This window comes from Trichosurus vulpecula, chromosome 7 (assembly GCF_011100635.1).
Source record: "Trichosurus vulpecula isolate mTriVul1 chromosome 7, mTriVul1.pri, whole genome shotgun sequence".
In the NCBI taxonomy this organism is placed as follows: Eukaryota; Metazoa; Chordata; class Mammalia; order Diprotodontia; family Phalangeridae; genus Trichosurus; species Trichosurus vulpecula.
In genome coordinates, this window is record NC_050579.1 from 275,345,157 (window position 1) to 275,361,973 (window position 16,817).

The 16,817-nt window shown below is 40.0% G+C and overlaps 1 protein-coding gene across 2 annotated transcripts in view; it reads right to left on the reverse strand.

Annotated features, from left to right (window-relative positions):
- Window positions 1–16,817, reverse strand: part of CPNE5 (copine 5) — a 211,239-nt gene that overhangs the window by 120,150 nt on the left and 74,272 nt on the right. For both annotated transcript variants that reach the window (XM_036769195.1, XM_036769196.1), the window contains exons 4-5: window positions 4,541–4,644; window positions 571–610 (exon numbers count right to left, since the gene is read on the reverse strand). In XM_036769195.1, coding sequence (XP_036625090.1) covers window positions 571–610; window positions 4,541–4,644 — 144 coding nt within the window. The remainder of the gene's footprint in view (window positions 1–570; window positions 611–4,540; window positions 4,645–16,817) is intronic.

A 16,817-nucleotide genomic window follows, 5' to 3' on the forward strand; every position in this document is an offset into this window, starting at 1 on the left:
GAAACTTGGTGGCCTAGTGGATAGAGCAGTGGGCCTAAAGTCAGGAAGACTGGAATTCAAATCCAGCCTCAGACACTTCCTAGCTGTATGACTCTGAGTTACGCCACTTAAATTCTGTCTGCCTCAGTTTCCACAACTAACTGTAAAACGGAGATCACAATAAAACCCACCTCCCATGGTTGTTGTGCTGATCAAATGAGGTAATATTTGTTAAAGAACTTAGTACAGTTCAAATCTGGCCTCAGGTAGCTGGGTGGCTCCGGGAAAGTCTCTTAACCCTGTTTGCCTCAGTTTCCTCATCTGTAAAATGAGCTGGAGAAGGAAATGGCAAACCACTCCAGTATCACTGCCAAGAAAACCCCAGTGGGATCACGGAGAGTCCGATATGACTGAAACAAGTGAACAACGAACTTAGTACAGTGCTTGGCACAGGGTAGACATTTAATAAATGTTCCCTTCCCCCTTCCCTTCTCATAGACTGCAGAAGGCTTTGAATGCCAAGATAAAGGGTTTGGACCTGGCAATCAATAAACATTTCAGAAATCAGCAAAGCAACAGCCTGATACTCACATGTTTGGAGAGATCGGGGCTCTTGGAATCAACGTCATACCTGTGGGGGACACAGACAAAAATGAGCAATGATGGCAGGCCCAGGTCAACCTTGCCATGCCCTGTCCTTGGCAGATCACTCAAGGAAGCAGCCACCTAACCCTAACCCTAACCAAAGATTACACTTGGAACTCTCCTGCTGCGAAGTTGGTATTTTGGCCTCTGGGATACAATCTTTCCTGTTGGCCCCTCAAAGTCCCAATGCTTGCTTCCAGCCCCGGAATAATGGAGAGCAAACTGGATGCCCCCACCTTTTTCTAGGAGTCTGCACTCCCTCCTTCACATCCTTGAGAGCATCCCCTCCCTCTGTCACACCCCAGGAAACCCATCTCTTTCACTCTCTGTCTCTAACCAAATTCTGGATCCTGGCCCTGGAGAGCACCCATCAAGAAACAGTCATCAGCTTCTCACCAGGCACAGGCATTTTTCCTTTCCAAAATGTCACTGTTAAAATGTTGTGGGGTTTTTTTTTCTGATTTAACGTTAAACATCGACAATGGGCTGATATGAGTCTTCTTGCCTTAAATTTCTACATGCAGGCGGTTTCCCACCTCCCCCTTCATCAGCCTCTAAATGATTTCCTCTTGGCTCCAAAGCCCTCTCTCTGCCCTTCTAATCTTTGTTCTCTCTCTATCCCCCCAAAACATCGGATCATACATTTGGAAGCCATCTACTCTCATTTTACAAATGAGGAAATTGAGATCTCAGAAATTTAGGTGACTTGCCCAAGATCACGCAGTAAATAATATCAGGGATAGAATTCAAAAGTAAGTCCTTTGGCCCCAGAAGTAGTGTCCTTTCCACCATACCCGACGACTCCCACTACCCAAGTGGGGTGCTTTCAGAGGTTCTGAGAAGGCCCCGCTCACAAGCATACCTTCCTACCTCATCAGGACACTTACTTGACAGACCCCAGTTAGCCTCAGGCCAAAGGGATGTGAATCTCTTATGAGGCTGGAAATGCATTAAGTTTTCTCAGGCATTGATATCATTACCCTATGATAGCCTGCTTTAATGCTGGGGAGCAGGGAGAGAATAAATGCCCAGGGCACGGAAAAGTTACAGGAAGGGAAAAGAGAATCTAGGAGGCAGGAGGATGCATGTACGTATGTATGCATGTATGCATTTGTATGTATTTATATATATATATATATATTTATTATGCGTATATACAAATTTGTGTATGTGTGTGCATATGCATGCGTATTTCCTTGCATCTTTATGTTCTCCACATAACCTATATATTCCCTAATATATTTTCTATATATTCCCTATATATAGATATATCCCCTACGTATTCCAAATATATGTCATATATATCTCCTACATATATTCCCAATATATTCCCTATCTGTATATTCCTTACATATGTGTATATCTATATGTACATACATACATCTCTCTCTATATATAAAATCCCTATAAACAGGAAATCTCAAAAGTCTTAATGCAGATTTAAGCTATGATAGCTTAAAATACTTTAAAACTGCCCTGAGCCTTTTGGAGCCCCCTGGACATGCTGTACGTGCATGCACACACACACACACACAAGGATGTGTATACACACATACGTATTCACTGTTGCTGTTCAGGGTTCTCTTGGCAGAGATGCTGGAGCGGTTTCACTACATATTCCTACGATAACTAACATTTATGTAGTCCCTATTATATGCCAGGCACTGTGCTAAGCACCTAACAACTATTATGTCATCTGATCTTCACAACAACTCTAGAAAGCAGGTTCTATTATTATTCTCATTTTACGGACGGGGAAATTGAGGCAAACAGTAGTTAAGTGACTTGCCCAAGGTCACATAGCTAGTAAGTTTTGGAGGCCAGATCTGAACTCAGGTCTTCCTGATTTCCATGGAGAATGATATCAATGCCTGAGAGAGCTTAATGCATTTCTAGCCTCATAAGAGAGTCATATCTCTTTGGCCTGAGAATGGCCTTTTTAAAAATTTTTTTACCAGAACCGTGACTTCCTTAGAGAGGCATTCTTCTACCAGAGCAGACTGGCATCTGCTCTGAAACCTAAGATCTTAGAGAGTTGCCTGAGAGAAACAGAAAGGTCAAGTGCTTTACTCAGAGTCACACAGCCATATCCTTCACTTTCCAGAGAGGTGGCCCTCCCTACTCCCCCATTCCCTCTACCACCTCCTTCCAGACCAAATAGCCAGGCATCTAGTTCAAAACACTGACTCTGAGAAGTGACAGTTGGTCTTTAAAAGATGAGAGTCTCATAAGCTTCATGCATAATACAATCAGCTTCTAACATTTCCCATTGTCACCAAAGCCTGTTTGCTTGGGTTGCTCTAACCCTCTTCTCTAGCTGCCTGGCCTATTCATTATAATCTGATTTCACTCACATAAAAATGTTGGAGAGAGGAGTAGAGAGAGCTTAAGAGTCATTCCCTCCCTCTTCCTCTCCCCTTCTCCAGCTCTTCTAGGATGAGCATTCCTAACCTGGGGACCAAAAACTTTTTTAAAAATATTTTTTGATAATTGTATTTCAATATAATTGGTTTCCTTCATAATCCTATGTGTTTCATTTTGTACATTTAAAAATCTTATTCTGCAAAGGGATCCTATAGGCTGTTTGTGTGTGTGTGTGTGTGTGTGTCTTGGAGGACAAAAAGCTCCTCTTCAGCTCTTCCATTATCTTGTTTAGTGCCAGCCCTGGACTCAGTCCTCATGGCCTGCCCTAGTTTCTCTGCCTCTCTCTTACTGGATCTCCATATTTCACCCAACCTGGAAGTATAATCACCACTCATGGGTTAATTCCATTCCTAACTGGCAGAGAAATTTTGACCTGCTTCATTTCTGGTTTGTGCTGGCTCTATGCGACCTGCCTTAGGCAGCCTGGTAGCCCCCTTGCTTCTTGGAGGGCAGGTCATCATACTGGTGCTTGTCTTAGTGTGAGAACCCCACTGACTAGGCCCTAAATAAAGCTTAGATCCACCAGACTCAGCCTTGCCTGTAGAAAGGGCTACAGGTCTGTGCAACCACACTTGGACTATATGCCTTTTCCCCCAAGATACCTCAGATGTCCTCGAGCAAAATGCCTCCTCCACCAAAATCTACCTCCCTTCCAATACTACTCCGAGAGAAATTATTTTGTACTATATTAATGACCAGATACCAAACCAGGATCCAGGTTTATTTCTCCTCTATTACCTCATTTTAAGGCCCAGACCTTGTAGGTCAGTCAGTCAGTCTCTGAAGGACATGGTTAATCTATGAGATTACTCCTAACTCTCAGAGAACACGCTCCTCAATCTTGGGCCAGACCCCACCCAACCAGGATAGGGGGAGAATATAAACAGTTCTTGCCCTTGTAACCCTCCATTAGAATTTAGGATGGCCCAGCTCATGAAAGAAAAAATCAACCAGAGTGGTCTAGATGTAGATGGATTCCCCTGAGCAGACTGCTGGAGGTGGCTGAGTCCCACCAAAGAGCCACATTCTCAGCAAGAGAAGCTGAAGACTCCTAGCCCACCTCCTCATTAAATGTCCACCAGTCAGAGTTGACGTCTTTTGTCAGGGACAATCCCCTTCAAAAAATATTTAAGTCATTCAGTGTCTCCATTAGGGACCTTTGGTTACCAAGAGAAACCACTGACCATCAATTTATTGTTCATTAGCTAGCCTAATTATTAATTACCCAGAAACACTATCTCTTGAGTTTTTCATTTGTTATATCCCCAAGAGATGAGAAGTGGAGAGAGATCTCCAGCTTACCCACAAATAAGACCACTAGCTACCCTATCCCTTGCTTTCTTCCTTCCCACCCACACAATCTCTCCCCTTAACACACACACTCACACACACATACGTTTCACACCAACACACAGCCACATACAGACACCAGAAGGCTGATCCTGAGACTGGAGCAGCAGTCAGGGTAGACCTAACTGTTTCTGACACTTACAGATCGAATCTGATGTTCTGCTTCTCCTCAAAGAAATAATCCAGTATAAATTTGCGCACAAAGTCCGGATTCAGTGTGTTGTCAATCACCTCTGTTCTTCCAAACTGCAAGAAAAGTCAGAGTGTCAACTTCTGGAAAGTATGTATTTTTTAAACTATGCCTGGGATTTCATCAGCATAGGGGGCTTCCAGGGAGGAATTTCGTCTACAGTGGCAGATGGGCACCTTCTTTGTACCACACTTTGTTATCTTAGAGCTGTCTGGGGCCCTGAGGTGAAGTGATTTGCCCAAGGTCAGAGGACAAGCTTGAACCTACATCTTCCTGGCTCTGAAGATGGCCCTGTATCAACTGTTCCACTGTGTCGCTCTTTCGATTATTAAAAAAGGAGGAGGAGCTGAAGGAGGATAACGGATGATTGATGATGATAATAAAATGTACCATAAGAGATTTGGAAAGTATCCTGAAAAAACCCCATAACACAGATCCCCTCCCCCTCAAAGTGGTTCTAACAAGATTAACAAATTCTCCCTGAAAAGGAGGAAGAGAACTAGCCGACATTTTAAGAACACACGATAAACAAGTAAAACTCTACAGAAATACTTGGGAACAAGAAGACATCACTTCACTGACCACTAGTAAAGGCTGACAGCAGACACATGTAGTTGGATTTGTCACAGAAGTGAAAGTTGTTTGCCTCCAGATGGAGCCTCTGAAATGGCCTGGATCCAAAAGCAGAATCAAAGGGCTCTCCGTGGGTGACATCGGCATGAACTCAACCAACAATATGTGGACAAAGAAGCATCAAATAAATGGACCAGTCATGCAAATTTGTTTGGGAAAATGGAAGGGTTTCTGATGGCAATTCAGGACCGAGTCATTGCCACCAGAAATTCAAAAGGCTTTGTCGTAGAAAAAGATGCACCAAGGGAATGGAGGAAACTGGGTAACACATCTCTATAGGCTGCAAAGATTTAGCTCCTACTGAATACCTGACATAACATGACCTGGTGGCTAGCATTATCATCAAAAGCTCACTGTCTTCGTGGACTTGCTGTTATTGTTTTTTTTTTTAATTTTAATTTTTGGAGAGGGGAAGGCAGGGCAATTGGGGTTAAGCGACTTGCCCAAGGTCACACAGCTAGCAAGGGTGTAAGATGTATGAAGTTGGATTTGAACTCAGGTCCTTCTGACTCCAGGGTTGGTGCTCTACTCACTGCACTGCCTAGCTGCCCCTGGTTTGCGGTTGTTGTTGTTTTCAGTAATTTTTCAGCCATGTCCAACTCTCCCTGACCCCATTTGAAGTTTTCTTGGCAAAGATACTGAAATGGTTTGCCATTTCCTTCTCCAGCTCATTTTACAGATGAGGAACCTGAGGGAAACAGGGTTAAGTGACTTGACCAGGGTCACACAGCTAAGAATCTGAGACCAGATTTGAACTCAGGTCTTCCTAACTCCAGGTCTGGCATTCTATTGATTGCACCACCTAGCTGCCCTGGACTGACAGATGACAAGTCACCACATTAAAAATGCTACACGGGCAGCTAGGTGGCCCAGTGGATAGAGCACCAGCCCTGGAGTCAGGAGGACCTGAATTCTAATCTAGCCTCGGCCGTTTGCTAGCTGTGTGACCCTGGGCAACTCACTTGACCCCAACTGCCTCCCAAAAACAAACCAAAAAATGCTATAGATCTTAAAATTTCCTGGAAAATTCAACCAATGATACTGGAACTGGGCCATTATCATAGACTGAACACTATCCCAAAACTGCCCGGATAGCACTGATGCATAAAAACTTAAGAACTATGTTTTTAACAGATGTAAGCCATACCAAGTGCTCATAATATCCAAGTTACATAGGACAAAAAGCTTTCAAAATGTAGAGATGTAGCAGAAGAAATCAAAATCTTGTGGGAATGGGATGAGGGACATATCATCACCATCATCCTCTCTGCTACGGGAGTTGTCCTGAGGACGCTTTTAGTGAGGAGGGGCATCTTACATTCTAATACTTGTGTTCACTTACAGACAGCGGTTATCTTACCCCTTTGCACTCTCAATAGTTCAAAGAACACAAACTATAAAAGAATAATAGCAGGATAGTGACTTAGCCTAGAACTACCTATATCTGAACCTCATATTTTTAAAACGAGGAGAATGAGATCACTACTACTGTTAATAATAATAGATCAGATGTATATAAGGACTTTACAGTTGACAAAGCACCATCATCCCTATAAATTAAGGGACTACGGTATTATGGAAGTCAGTATGGCATGGGGGGAAATACACTGGATTTGGAATTTAGAGACCTAGGTGCGAATTCCTGTTCTGCCACTCACTACCTGTATGATCCTGAGCATATCCTTCTCTAAACCTCAGTTTCCTCCTCTGAAAAATGGTGGAAGGAGATTAGATTATTTCTTAGGATCCTCCTAGCTTGAGCATTCTGTGAATCTATCCCCACATTTTAGAGACTGAGGTCCAGAAAAGTGAATCCTCTCCCCCTTGATAAATGGTAGAAGATGGACAGCTAGGTGGCGCAGTGAATAGAGGCCTGAAATCAGGAAGACTCATCTTCATGAGTTCAAATCTGGCTTCAGATACTGACTAGCTGTGTGACCCTGGCCAAGTCACTTCACTCTATTTGCCTCAGTTTCCTTAGGTGTAGAATAAGCTGGGGAAGAAAACAGCAAACCACTCCAGTACCTTTACCAAGAAAACCCCAAATGGGGTCATGAAGAGTTGGATACAACTGAACAACAACAAAAATAGTGGAAGTGAATAGGTTGGAGAAAAAGACACAGATAGAAATTATAACTGTGAATGTGAATGGGATGAACTCTCCCATAAAACGGAAGCAGATAGCAGGATGGATTAAAAACCAAATTCCTACAATATGCTGTTTACAAGAAACACATTTGAAACAGGGGGATACACACAGGGTAAAGGTAAAAGGCTGGAGTAAAATATATTGCGCCTCAGCTAAAGTAAAAAAAGCAGGTGTAGCAATCCTAATCTGAGACAAAGCAAAAGTAAAGATAGATTTAATTAAAAGGGATAAGGAAGGACACTACATCCTGCTAAAAGGCACCATAAACAATGAAGCAATATCATTGTTTAACATTTATGCACCAAGTGGTATGGCATGCAGATTCTTAGAGGAGAGGTTAAGGGAGTTACAGGAAGAAATAGACAGCAAAACTATAATATTGGGAGACCTCAACCTCCCCCTTTCTGAACTTGATAAATCTAACCTCAAAATAAATAAGAAAGAAGTTAAGGAGGTAAACAGAATTTTAGAAAAGGCAGATATGATAGACCTCTGGAGAAAACTGAATGGGCATAAAAAGGAATATACTTTCTTCTCAGCAGTACATGGCACATACTCAAAAACTGACCGTGTTCTAGGGCATAAAAATCTCACAATCCAGTGCAGAAAGGCAGAAGTAGTCAAAGCATACTTTTCAGATCATGATGCAATAAGAATTATTTGTAACAAAGAACCATGGAAAAATAAGCTAAAAATTAATTGGAAACTAAATAATCTAATTCTAAAGAATGAGTGGGCCAAAGAACAAATCAGAGAAACAATTAATAACTTCATTCAAGAGAATGACAATAATGAAACAACATACCAAAACTTATGTGATGCAGCAAAAGCAGTTCTTAGGGGAAGTTTTATATCACTAAATGCTTACATGAATAAAATAGGGAAAAAGGAGATCAATGATCTGGGCATACAGCTGAAAAAGCTAGAAAAAGAGCAAATTGAAAATCCCCAATTAAATACCAAATTAGAAATACTAAAAATCAAAGGAGAGATTAATAAAATTGAAACCAAGAAAGCTATTGAATTAATAAATAAAACAAAGAGCTGGTTTTACGAAAAAAACCAATAAAATTGATAAACCTTTGGTCAATTTGATTAAAAACAAGAAAGAAGAAAATCAAATTACCAGTATCATAAATGAAAAGGGTGAGTTCACCTCTAATGAAGAGGAAATCAAAACAATAATTAGGAATTATTTTGCCCAATTGTATGCTCATAAATTTGACAACCTTAGAGATATAGATGAATATCTACAAAAACATAAATTGCCCAGGTTAACAGAAAAGGAAGTAAAATTTCTAAATAACCCCATCTCAGAAAAAGAAATTGAGCAAGCCATTAATGAACTCCCTAGGAAAAAATTTCCAGGGCCAGATGGTTTTACATGTGTATTCTAGCAAACATTTAAAGAACAACTAATTCCTATACTTTGTAGACTATTTGGGAAAACAGGTGAAGAAGGAGTCCTACCAAATTCTTTTTATGACACAAATATGGTACTAATACCCAAACCAGGTAGAGACAAAACAGAGAAAGAAAATTATAGACCAATTTCCCTAATAAAAATTGATGCAAAAATTTTAAATAAAATATTAGCAAAAAGATTGCAGCAACTTATCATGAGAACAATACACTATGACCAGGTAGGATTCATTCCAGGAATGCAAGGCTGGTTCAATATTAGGAAAACTATTAGCATAATTGACCATGTCAACAACAAAACTAGCAGAAACCATATGATTATCTCAATAGATGCAGAAAAAGCCTTTGACAAAATACAACACCCATTCCTACAAAAAAACACTAGAAAGCATAGGAATAAATGGAGCCTTCCTTAAAATTATAAATAGCATCTACCTAATACCATCAACAAGCATTATTTGTAATGGAGATAAGCTAGATGCATTCCCAATAAGATCAGCGGTAAAATAAGGATGTCCATTATCACCCCTACTATTCAATTTGGTACTAGAAATGTTAGTTGTAGCAATAAGAGAAGAAAAAGAAATTGAAGGAATTAGAATAGGCAAAGAAGAACCTAAATTATCACTTTTTTCAGATCGTATGATGATTTACTTAAAGAATCTTAGAGAATCAAGTAAAAAACTACTTGAAATAATAAACAACTTTAGCAAAGTTGCAGGATATAAAATAAACCCACATAAATCCTCAGCATTCCTATACATTACTAACAAAGCCCAACAGCAAGAGATAGAAAGAGAAATTCCATTCAGTTACTGTCGACACTATAAAATATTTAGAAGTCTATCTGCCAAGACAAACCCAGGGCCTATATGAACATAATTATGAAACACTTTTCACGCGAATAAAGTCAGATCTAAATAAATGGAAAAATATCAGTTGCTCATGGTTAGGCAAAGCTAATATAATAAAAATGACAATTTTACCTAAATTAATCTATTTATTCAGTGCCATACCAATTTAACTACCAAAAAATTATTTTGCAGAGCTGGACAAAATAATAACAAAATTCATCTGGAAGAACAAGAGGTCTAGAATATCTAAGGTATTGATGAAAAGAAATGCTAGAGAAGGTGGCCTAGCCATACCAGATATTAAACTGTGCTATAGAGCAGCAGTCATCAAAACTACCTGGTACTGGCTAAGAAACAGAGTTGTGGATCAGTGGAATAGGATAGGAACAGAAGATGGAGAAGTCAACAACTATAGCAATCTACTCTTTGATAAACCCAAAGAGGCCAGCTTCTGGGCTAAGAATTCACTATTTCACAAAAACTGTTGGGAAAATTGGAAAATGGTAGGGCAGAAACTGGGCACAGACCATTATCTTACACCATATACCAAAATAAAGTCAAAATGGGTTCATGATATAGGAGTAAAGGCTGATACTATAAGTAATTTGAGAGAGCAAGGAATAGTTTACTTATCAGACTTACGGAAAAGAAAAGAATTCATGACCCAACAAGAGATAGAGAGCATTACAAAATGCAAAATGGATAATTTTGATTATGTTAAGTTCAAATGTTTTTGTACAAAAAAAGCCAATGCAACAAAAATTAGGAGGGAAGAAGAAAATTGGGAGAAAATCTTTACAACTAGTGTCTCCGATAAAGGCCTCATTTTTAAAATATACAGGGAACTGAGCCAAATATATAGGAATACAAATCATTCCCCAATTGAGAAATGGTCAAAGGACATGAACAGGCAGTTTTCAGAGGAAGAAATTAAAGATATCTATAGGCACATGAAAAAATGCTTGAAATCACTTCTGATTAGAGAAATGCAAATCAAAACAACTCTTAGATACCACATCTCTCCTGTCAGATTGGCTAAAATAATAAAACAGGAAAATGATAAATGCTGGAGAGGATGTGGGAAAATCGGAACGTTGTTACATTGCTGGTGGAGTTGTGAGCTGATCCAGCCATTTTGGAGAGCAATTTGGAACTATGCCCAAAGGGCTATAAAAATGTTCATACCCTTTGACCCAGCAATACCACTTCTAGGGCTGTATCCCAGAGAAATCACACAAGTGGGAAAAGGACCCATATGTACAAAAATATTTATAGCAGCTCTTTTTGTGGTAGCTAAGAACTGGAAATCAAAGGGATGCCCATCAATTGGGGAATGGCTGAACAAGCTGTGGTATATGAAGGTAATGGAATACTATTGTGCTATAAGAAATGGGGATGATACGGACTTCATAATAACCTGGAAAAACCTACACGACATAATGCTGAGTGAGCAGGGCAGAGCCAGGAGAACATTATACACAACCACAGATATATGGATTCTGTGAGGACCAACCCTGACAGACTTCGCTCTTCTCAGCAACACAAGGTGCAAAGACAACTCCAAAGGACTCATGATGGAGAATGCTATCTACATCCAGAGAAAGAACTATGAAGTATGAATGCAGATTGAGCCACACTTCATGCTAGCCTTCCCCCCCCTTTTTTTTTCTTTTTCTCTCTTTTGTTTTTGTTTTTGGGTTGTTTTTTTTTTGGTCCTGTTTCTTCTTTCGCATGATTCATTTCACTGATCACAGTTCTTCTCCATAACTTGACTAGTGTGTAAATTAATTCAATGCGAAGTTATACGTGGAAGCTATATGGGATTCCATGCCGTCTTGGGGAGGGAGTGGGGGAGAGAGGGAAGAAAATCTGGAACTCAAAATTATGTAGAACCGAATGTTGTAAACTAAAAATTAAAAAAAATAGTGGAAGTGTTCCTGAATATGTGTTCAATAATATTGATAGTAGCTCTTTTTGTGGTAACAAAGAACTGGAAATTGAGAGGATGCCTGATAAACGAGGAATGGTTGAACCAGTTATAGTATGTGAATGTGACAGAATATTATTGTGCTGTAAGAAATGATGAAGGGAATGGTTTCAGGGAAACCTTGGAAGACTCTTATGAACTGATGCAAAGTGAAGTAAGTGGAACCAGGAGAACTATTTCTACAATAACAGCAATATTATGAAGATAATCAACTTTGAAAGACTAAGTAACTGACCAACAGAATGACCAGCCGCAATTCCAGAGGACTCAGGATAAAACATGCTATCCATCTCCTGACAGAGAACAGCTGGATCCAAGTGCAAATTGAAATCTATTTTCACTGTTTCTTTCTTTTTCTTCATTTAAAAAAAATCGGAACATGGCTAATGCAAAAAATTTGTTTTGCATTATTATATATACTTGTAATTTTTTTTGCCTTCTTGATGGATGTTATTAGAGGAGGGGGAGAATTTGGAACTGAAAATAAAATCAAATTGAATTTTAAAAAAGGAAGTGGTCCTATGCATAGGTCTTCTTCTGTGTCCTAATGCCTTAGGTAGGGAATGTGGAATAGTTGAAATAGCAAAGTCTCATGGATGGATAGATGGAACAAACATTTATTAAGCACCTACTCTGTGCTAAGCGCTTTGCAAATATTATCTCATTTGAGTCTCACAGCAATCCTGTAAGGTAGGTGCTACTGCTAGCCCCATTTTACAGATGGGGAAACTGAGGCAAACAGGATGAAAACTTGGCAAATTTGAACTCAGGTCTTCTCGACTCCAAGCCCAGTGTGCTATCCACCGTGCCACCTAGCTGCCTATAATATAAAAATATCACCAATTAAACATTTATATTACAGAAAAAAAGAAAGAATAGAGGACCCACCTTATATGAATCACATCATATCTCCAGGCTGTTTCTTGACTTCCTACCTTCCCACTCTACTGAAACCACTCTCTCAAGAGCCACAATTGACTTTGGAATCACCTCTTTATTATAATAAATTTCATCAGTGGTTATCCTCCCTGATCTCTGCTGATCATCCCCTCCTTCTAAATAGTCTTTCCTCCCTTGGCTTAAGAGATACCACACTCTCCCAGGTTCTACCTCTTAAATTCCTGCTTTTCCATTTCCATCATTTGCGTCTTATCTCCCCTCTATCACTGTAGCGTGAGTGTACCCCAAGGTTCTGTCCTTGGCTGTCTTCTCATCTCTCTTCACACTTTCTCCCTGTTCAGCATCACTCGGTGTCATGGCTTCAATTGTCACCTTGATGAAAACAGACTTCTAACTCATTATCTCTAATCTGGATCTTTCCTTGAAGTACATGGAGCCACATTTCCAACTGTCAGCAGAACATCACTGGGGTGCCTCACTGGTACCCCAAAACCAAGTATATTTTCTTTCCCCCACCAAATTTGCTCCTTCTAATTCTGATTTTGATCCCTGTCAGTGAGACCACCATTCATTCAGTCTCTCATATTTGCAACTTTGCTATTATCTTTTGACCCCTCCCTCTCTCTCGCCCTTCATATCCAATTAGTTATTAAATCCTATTGATATCAACTGTGAGCTATTTCTCCAAACAATCCTCTTATCTCTAGTCCTCTGGATAGCACAGGACCACATCACAATCTGCCAGTTCCATTGCAGTAGCTTCTAATGTGATGTCCTGCCTAACAAAATTGAACTAGAAAAGTTAACACAGGGAAGCAGACTTGACCCCATTGGTATTGCTGAGCCTTGGTGGGATAAGCCCCATGACAGAATTATGGCTCAGACAAAAATATCTTATTTTTAAGAAAGGAGAGTGGTGGGAGCAGATTAAGAAAATAAACCCCTATCTGAAATCTGGGAACCAGAGTAAAGAAAGCATGGTGGGAGTAAAGATCATTAGAGGGACAAAGAAAAGCTATTTCTGTGATAGGACTAAACTACAGACCACCTAGACAGAAAAGGAAAATAGATAAGCTGAGGAATCAGAATGTAGTAGTGATAGGGTACTTCATCCAGTCAGAACCGATCTGTTAAGAGTTCTGTGCCAAAAGCAGAGCATCCAAAAGCCTTTTTTTCCTAGTTCTTTTCAAAGAAAATCTATTTTCTCTCCCCCTCATTGAAAAGCAAAGGAAAACAAAGCCCTTACAACAATTCTGAGCAGTCAAGCAAAACAAATCCCCATATTCAGCCAACAACCTTTTCACTTGCCTTAATGATAATGTCACCCAACAATGGGGGATTCTCTTCTGGATATGATTTTCTCATCAACAGAGAAGCACTGGCTTCTGAGTAAGGAATAATAGGAACTTTTGGGGAAGTAATCACTCCCTTCCAGAGTGTGTGATAGAAGAAGAGGCAAGTCCAGCATGATCTGATGGGAATCCTGGATTTGTGGACATTTGATTACTAGAGAAAGGATCCCAAAGCCCTACTTTAGATCCCACAGAGCAAAATTCTCCAGGGGAAGCCAGCCTGAATGATGGGAAACTTAAGAATAAAATTCCTAAGATTCAAAGGGAAGCAATTCCAATGAAGAGGAAAAATTTGCCTGAGAAGGGTGATAGGGTTGTGAGGAAGACTGATCAACCAACTTCGATTTTTCAAAGATACGACCATTAGATGGAAGTGAAGTTAATTAGCAGGATTAATACAAAGGCATAGTAGGGTGCCTCAGGAAGGTGAGCCGAATGATAAAATGATTGAAGACAATTCTGTAGGACGGATGACAAAAGGTGCTGCCCATCTCCAGAGAAAGAACTGGTGGAGTTTGAATGCAGACCAAAGATGCTTTTTCTTTACTTTATTTTTCTTGGATTTTTTCCCTGTGTTTTCTTTCACAGCATGACTTCCATGGAAATGTGTTTTGCATGACTACACATGTATAACTTATGTCAAATTGCTTTGCCTTCTCAGTGGCAGCAGGGAGGGAAGGAGGGAGAGAATTTGGAATGAAAAAATTTGAAAAAAGAATGTTAAACTTGTTTCTACATGTAATTTGGAAAAATAAAATATTAAATTTTTAAAAATGAAAAAAAGAAGGTGAGCTGAAGAAAAGGTAGGAATAACACAAACCTTTTGGGGTTTTTTTGTGGGGATTGGGGGAGAGAAGGGAATGCTGAGCACCATATCTGGCATATCACAGGCACTTAATAAATGCTGTTTGATTGATTGATTGATTGAAGGTGCCTAAAATGTAGACAATCATATGCCCAAAGAAAGGATAGGACCACTGCTGGAGGTAGATGGGACGATGCTGATTGACAACACAGAGAAGACAGAGCTGCTCACTTTTCTTCTTTATCTGCCCTTTAGACTGGAAAGGACAGTACAAAAATGGCTTCTTGAGAGCTGATACCCAAGATAAGTCAGGAGATAGAAAGAGAGTACTTAGCTGCCTTTGCTGAAATCAAGTCTCCCAGCCCAGCTGAGCTACATTCTCAGCAACTGGAGAAAAAAAAAGATAGATATATTGGACCCACTGCCAGGGGTGTTTAAAAGATCATGGAGAACATGAGAGGGATGAAAAGATTGGAGAAGGACAACTATTAGCCCAGTTTCCAAAAGTGAGAAGAGAATGGAATTTCCAAACTACAGGCCAGTGAGCTTGGACTTAAATTTCTGGGGAAATTTTATAATGCATTATTAAGGCAATAAAATACAAACTGTCTAGGAGAGGCAATGATCACAAAAAGTCCTCGTGACTTCATCAAAAGTAGATCATGCCAAATTTATCTTATTTCTTTTTGGAGGGACTGGGTTCCTAAGCTGCTATGGGTAAGAGAATTCTGGAGAGAGAATTTACCTAAATTTTAATAAAACTTTTATTAAGTATCTCATGCTACTCTTGTTGACAAGGTGAGGAGATATGGGTAGTGATGTGATGGTAAATGTTTAATAACTGGCTCTCCAAAAAGAAATATGTGTGACACACTTTTAAGTTTAATTTGCATTATTAACATTTTTTCTACTACTTTTTGAAGTCTATAGCACAATACATCAAGCCCTGATTTGTAGCATTGGTTAACGTCCAGGGTGTAAATGCTCACCCTGAAAATTTAATAATTGGCATTTGCAAGCTGGTATGAGCAAATTGCACCATACCCCTGGATATGAACCAAACAACAGTACAATTAGATTCAGAACTGAGTGAATTTGGGGACTCAACGGGTACTCTTTAACAGTTCCATGTCAACTCAGATTCCCCAGGATCTGTCCCTGGTCCTGTGTGGCTTCACATTCTTATTAATGACTTGGATAAAAGCACAGATGCTATCATTATCACATCTTTAGATGATACAAAGCTAGGAGGATGAGCTAACATACTAGATGACCGAAGTCAGGATCCAAAAGTCCTTGATAAGATAGAAAATTGGGTGGCATCTCATAAGATGAAATGTGGTAGAGATAAATGTAAAGTCTCACAAGTGAGTTCAAGAAATCAAATTCACAAAATGGAGAAGATGTGGCTGGTTAGACAGGACTCTCTCTGAAAAGGAAAATCTGAGGGTCCTAGTGGACCACAAGCTCATCAAATCAGCAATATCACAGGGAAGCCCAAGAAGCATATTGAGATCTTACACTTTCAGGAATAAAAAGATGACGGTCCTGCTGTACAGTGCTCTGGTTAGACCCCATCGTGAGTACTGCATTCAGTTCTGGACACTACATTTTGAGAAGGGCTTTGATAAGCCAGAGTATCCAGATCAGTGAAAGAACTCGAATCTGTTATCTGAGGATTGGTTGAAGGAACTGGGGATGTTTGACTTGACTTGAGAAGAGGAGACTGATATCTTTAAGTACCTGTAAGACAGTCCTACGGTAGAGGGACTTGGCCACAGAGAGTAGAATTAAGAGCAATATGGGCACGTTTAAAGAGGGAAATGCAGATCATCAGGGAAAAAATAGATTAATCATGAGAGCTATCCACCCACAAGTGGAATAGGCTGCCTGGGGAAGTCATGGGCTCCCCCTCATTGGAGGTCTCTAGGCGAAGACTGGACGACCATTACCAGGTGTATTACAGTGGAGATTCTTTCGGGTTGAACTACAGATCCTTCCAATTCTGACATTCTATGGTTTGGTGACCCTTTGCTCCCTCCAACTCATTTCTTGATCTTCTGTCACATTAAGCTCCCTTAAGCATAGACCTAGTCACAAAAAGGTTCAGCAGTTCCCCATTGTCTG